The 6,000-nt window shown below is 47.4% G+C and overlaps 1 protein-coding gene across 1 annotated transcript in view; it reads right to left on the bottom strand.

The window, feature by feature from the left end:
* Positions 1 to 5,773, bottom strand: part of LOC119377371 (heterogeneous nuclear ribonucleoprotein H-like) — a 51,582-nt gene extending 45,809 nt beyond the window's left edge. The window contains 3 exon segments of the mRNA XM_037646871.1: positions 4,060 to 4,215; positions 4,801 to 4,906; positions 5,668 to 5,773. Coding sequence (XP_037502799.1) covers positions 4,060 to 4,215; positions 4,801 to 4,900 — 256 coding nt within the window. The 5' untranslated portion in view covers positions 4,901 to 4,906; positions 5,668 to 5,773.
* Positions 5,774 to 6,000: the final 227 nt, after the last annotated feature.

The following is a 6,000-nucleotide window of genomic DNA, read 5'->3' on the forward strand; positions in this document are numbered from 1 at the left end:
CACGCAGTATACGCTCGCTGTCAGTGCATCGACGTTTCTCAATGCCAGCGCCGCTCAACAACAGCGAGCTACTTTCGTTTCTACAAAGCGACGCGCACTTTAAAGCGGTCTCGCACGATGCGGCGGCGGCAAACTTGCGAACGGCCATGCTCGTACCGCCGTCAATCCGCAGTGTACGGCGTACGCCACACGCAGCGCCGAGCAGATATCTACAGATGACTGTGATAAGGCTGTCGGCTATAAGGCATAACGGCACGTTTATCGACGGCCGCCACCTCGCCTTCGCTCTTTTCTGATGCTTATCCGCGAAGGCATCGCCGCAATCGCGCGGAAGTCGTAATCACCGATCGACCGGTCTCTGCCGTTACCGAAAAGACTACGACTTCTTGCGGCACATTGTGGCGTCGACGAGTTTAGGGACGCAGTGAACCTTTTTGCGATGAAAAGTTATCGCGGTTATCACTTCTTGCATTTATGCCTTCTTGCGTTCCAAGGCATTGTTTGGTTTATCGCAGGCGGTCGTATACTATAGCTACAGAGAACGGCGTCAGGAAAGGTCCCCGTGCGAAAGCTGACCACAAGGCTTCAGCTGCCTACTATTTTTTTTTTTTTTCCTCACTGCCATTCTACCACTGAAGAAACGCCTCGAAAGTGAGCGACCTCGCTCGCAGCGTCCGAAATCTGCGTGCGGTGCTCGCTGATCTGGGTATCTTGTCGCGAGTAAAGGGCGGGGCACGCGCGAGCGCGGGCCCCTGTCACGCTTTAGAAGGCATGCTTTAACTTTTTTTCGCTTCGTATGCGCCATATTTTTACTGCGACCGCGTCTCAAATGTTCGTTGTAAAAGTAGGAGGCTTTGAAAAATGTTCGCTATATCTGGACGCAGCTTCAATGATTAGCATAGGAAAATCGTAAGTGCACCCAAATATGGTCGTTAAACCGATAGATCGTTATATGTGGGATCGTTATAAGTGGGTTTGACTGTATTACCAAGACGAGTGAAAACCTGAATGCCTTGCAAAGCATGTTTCAGTAGAACAGATTCCCTATCATGACTGCGTGATGAATTAGTCGCAGAAGGAGCAATATATTAATTCTGGTATACATCGAGTGCCCCCTGAAGTGTAATGCATCTGCCAATTCTGACTGCACAAACACAATGGGACAAACCAAGCCAAGCCACAGTTGCAAAGCTTAATTTGAGTCTCGTATTGTGCCTTTTTACATGCTGATTAACACCTCGAGCAACTGTCGCTCAAGACCACCAAACAGCTTCAAATTGTGCCAACAATGCGAACATCTGTGTTAACAGGGGCAGTGGTACTGCACAACTGATCTGAAGAAGCCCATAATAGTGTAATTGAACCCTGTTCATTTGCTAAGGGATGGATATTTGGCGCATGTGATGAGATGTACTTTTGTGTATGTACAGCAAAACCATGACAGTGGCTGGAATGCAAAAGTGTGCCCATTTGGGTTCATACTTGCCACGGAAATGGCACAAAGAACATGACAAGAGACCTGCCCCTTACTTGTTTCAGTTAGCAGTATGGTTTGTCCCTCTCCTTGTGTCCTGTTATTTGTACAGTTTCAGCAGCAACGGATAGAACCCATACTGATAGGCATGTAACAATGTATTAATGTCCTTTTAAGGCTACTTGTGGAATAAAACACTTTTTTGAGCAAATCTATTTTTCTGGACTGATATTTAACTGCACAATAATTTCTGGGGTTTCATGTGAAAAAAACCACAATGCAATTATGAAGCACACTGTAGTGGGGGACTCCATACGAATTTCCATCTTGTGCACCTAAGTACAAGCATACAACTGTTTTTTCCCCCACCGAAATGCTGCTGCCATGGCCGGGAATGAACCTGCACCGTCGAGCTTAGCAGCATGACACCTTATGTGATATAATTAATTACAGGCAGAACTAATTTTGCAATGACAGGCTATGTTCTACTAAGCTGCTAATGAAAAGGCAGTTGTAGCAACATGATCCCCATGCATATTGGCTTTGTTGTACTTGACAAGAATGCCAATGCTACACAAGTACAGCGTTTAGTGACCAAAAAGCAGAAGGCCTTTCTCAGCACATTGTGGTGTCGGCCTCACCGCTAGTTGGGGGGGAACAAGTACCTTGACGAACACGTTCGGCTAAGGCGGTCAGGGTTTTCGCGTGTAGCACTTTCTGAACAACACTTTCCTCGTCAATACATTTAAAAAGACTTTACTGTATATACAACTCGCGAATTCGTGCACGTGAGTACTGCTAGTTGAACAAAGGCAGTATTGAACCGGACGCCACCTAACAATAACGACATCCCCACTAAGATTGCAGTACGTGTCAAAGGGCCAATTTGTCAGTTAACTTTCTTTATGCCGTGCTTCCACATAAATGGGTGCTCACCTTTGCTCATGGTGAATGACCCTGTAAAGCAGTGTTTGAACCAGCAGCAAACACTTCATTTAGGCCCATCGGCCCACCAGCAAACACGCCGGAACAGATTAATGTCTTGTTTGAGTCGAGCGCCACTGGATCGGACTGGATTAGAGAAGGTGCCTTTCCCAACATAAGGTCGCCAATGCAGGCTTCGTTCTGCACTAAAACCAGGCTAAAACTAGCGCAACCTAAAAATGTGGTTACCTGGGGCGTTTTGGCGCAGCGTGGTGCAATTTCGACAAATATTGCAGTTCTGGCACAGAAAACGAAATTGCATCGCTGTTGCACCCCAGCATGCCTACACAAATAGAAGTCTGCACAGCACATTAAAACCAATGGCAATTATTGTGCACTGTCCAACTTTCTTAAGCCATGTCCAAACACATGATTCAGGCCGCGATGTGTGCCACTTTCTTCCTTGTTTGTGCTTCACCAACAGTGTCACCTCATCTTGTCCTCTTGCACAGCATCTCAGACACCAGGATGAACAAGTGTGCTGGGTAACCAGCTTCTTCCCGAAGAAGCCATTTCACTGTGAAGTAATTAATGGCATGGGGACAAGATCTACTGAGTGCATTCCACATACCGTATTTACTCAAATCTAAGCCGATGTTTTTTCGAAAAAACGGTGTGCGAAAGGGGGGGGGGGGGTCGGCTTAAGATTCCAGTACCATGCTTTGACCGCAGCCGGCACCTACCTAAAGGCCCGGCAGGCTGCGCTAGTGGCATGGCAGCTCACCATGCACAGATCTCAGGCTACCGTATGCAGACGGCTCTGCACGCGCGTCCGAGGGTCATTTTCGCGACATCCTACAGTAGCTGCATGGTGACGAGGTCGCTCAGGCTCAGCGGCAAAGTGGTGGTCCCCATGGCTACTCAGGCCAACCGCGTCGTCTGCTTCGTACTGTCCATTGTTTCGAAATCTTACAGTCCCACATTCATGCAGCAAGGGTCGTCATCGAGCCGGCGAGATTTCACGCCAGCAAAGGCGGGCAAAGGTGGATCGGGTCACATGATTACAGCGTCGGCAAATGCCACACACTTTGACACCCTCTCTCTTCCTGTCGCGTGACGCAGAGGTGGCAGAGCGCGAGCTGGTCAGTTTTCTGGAAGCGATCATGCAGTGTAGTCGTGCCTTAAAACGTGATCGCGAAACGCCTGCGCCAACTGTGCTTCAGAAGCGATGGCCTGCGTTCGGGTTTAGTTTTTTTTTTTTTTTTCTGGCCTTGCGAATTTCCAGGGTCGGCCGAGATTCGAGCAAATACGGTACATGCATGTGCGACAGCCCTCCTGGCTACCTAGCTGTGGGCTGACGAAACCGGCGGAAACAGCATTTTGCTCGTAGTTCATACGTCCAACAAACATGTTGACTTGAAAGAGACAACTTCAGGTCTAAAAACCACCAAGATTCCTTTTCTGTGACTTCCCACGTGAGCTTTAACAAATGTAAGCATCATTTAAAGTTGAAATTGCGACCAGCAATGGCAACAGTCATGATCAATGCAAGCACTTTTGTGGATGATGTGTGCATACCCTTGCCGACTGCTGTTGTAACTTGTGAGCAAACATTACAAGTTCATTAAGGCACAAACCTAAAATGGTTTAAATATGCTCACCTTCAATGTACCTGTGACCAATGTGCTCATTGTGACGCTGCAGGCCTATCTCCATGTCTTGCTCGCTTTCAAGCTCAATATATGCTTCACCACTGGGCCTGCCTTCTCTTGAAAGTGTCATGTGCACTCCATTAATGCCTCCTTTGATGTGGCACTCTGCAGAAGAAGCAAAAAATATGTTACCTTTAAACTTCAGGCCTGTGTAGAACTCAGCACAGTCGCAACATAAAATAGAGAAATGACATTCTGAGAGCCCACTGCAAACTATCAGGGCGCTTATTGCAAGTACCAAGCACCAATGTATGGTGTGTGGTACTTTTGAACACTTGAGGTTTTTCCCATGCTCTCAAATCTTACACAGTGGTATATTTTGCATTTTGCAATAATTGAAACACAGCCATCAAAACCCACCCTGAACAACACAGCAGTCAGTAAGCCACCACAGCAAGAGCAAAGTCAACATAAAAATATTATGTATCTTCATGAAACCATGCAAAATGGCTTAGTGGCTTTTTCGACCTGACCTACATACACAAGTTACCTACGTCTACTCTTGCGATTCACAAGAACCTCTGCAACGCCTCACCAGATGCTGAAGTCATATTAAGCGAGCTTTATCGTGAGGTGTACGCTTTATGGAGTCAGTGCAACGCTTAAACTAAACGTTTAAAATATGACACAGCAAGCTAAAACTTCCCAGAAACGTCGCTACTTTTACATGTGCATAACAGGCGCGCTTACCCTTTGAGGTGAAGAAGTTCAAAATCTCTTCCTTGGTCGTTGACCACGGAAGGCCCCGAATGCGCAGAACAAACCCTTCGTCGTCCACAGGAGTTGTCATTTTGTTCTGTAAGAAATTAGCAGATCCTTCGCTTGCACAATAGTGTTAACAGCTACATGCAGTATGCGAGCGAGGCAGCCGAACATGTACAAAAGGAAATCGCTAATACTTGAGTCTCAAGAGTACCAATCAGCCTACCATATTTCCACAGCAGCTCAAAAGCCACTTCCAGTCAGCAGCCAAAACTAGCAATTAGTAAAACGATGCCGCCTCCCGCGCGCGCGCGACATCGAACATCGAGCAAAAAGAATGTTACTGTCAACAGCGTATAGAAAAAAAGTATACGAACACATCCGCGTCCGATGTAAAAAACATATCACGCACGCGACATATTGCAATTACGCTAAGGCGTTCTCATCTACATCACCCACGCAGACGTCGATTGAAGCTTCTCCGCTATCGCCATTTCAGCCGATCGGCACGACGAACAAGAAGCGACAGAGAGAAGTGTAATGTAACGCAAACAAAGCACAACAGCGCATAAACAAATGTCACACGCACCACAACACGCTCGACTCGTTACAGCTCCTAATGCGCAGAAATATGACGCGAAATTCAGTACAAAAGCATGTGTGCAGTCAGATGCGATAGGCTTAACAATCACCGGCTCCTGCGCGAGGACTACCGGCAACCCATGCATTCTCCATTGCTTGCTGGCTGAAGATTCAAATGTATCTTCAAGCAGCACGCAATACTTGACCAAAACGCTCATGGATGTTAAGTTAAAGTGAGAAACTGGTAGATAAAACAACATAAAACACACCTACGTTCAACAATGGCGGCAAGAACCAGAAAACAACGGCAAATACCGCTGGACTGGCTGGGCTGGGCTGCTCAGGCGGGCCGGCCTATCCAAGCGCCAGGAGAGGAGACCGCTGACGAGGCAGTCGGAAACGGTCGGCAAGAGGGTGCTGCGATCGCTTGCGATGTAGATTGCGATGCCACTACTGTAGATGCCACCTTTCACCCTCCTTCTCCACACCGAATAGGATCAGTGGAATAGAAAAATCTATGCAGCACACTGGCAAAGTGCAGCCCTGGCATCCGCTCTGGCGAAGTGCGTCAAATCGACTGGTATAAATAGTGAATACATTCGGTTG

This window comes from Rhipicephalus sanguineus, unplaced genomic scaffold (assembly GCF_013339695.2).
Source record: "Rhipicephalus sanguineus isolate Rsan-2018 unplaced genomic scaffold, BIME_Rsan_1.4 Seq441, whole genome shotgun sequence".
NCBI classification, from domain to species: domain Eukaryota; kingdom Metazoa; phylum Arthropoda; class Arachnida; order Ixodida; family Ixodidae; genus Rhipicephalus; species Rhipicephalus sanguineus.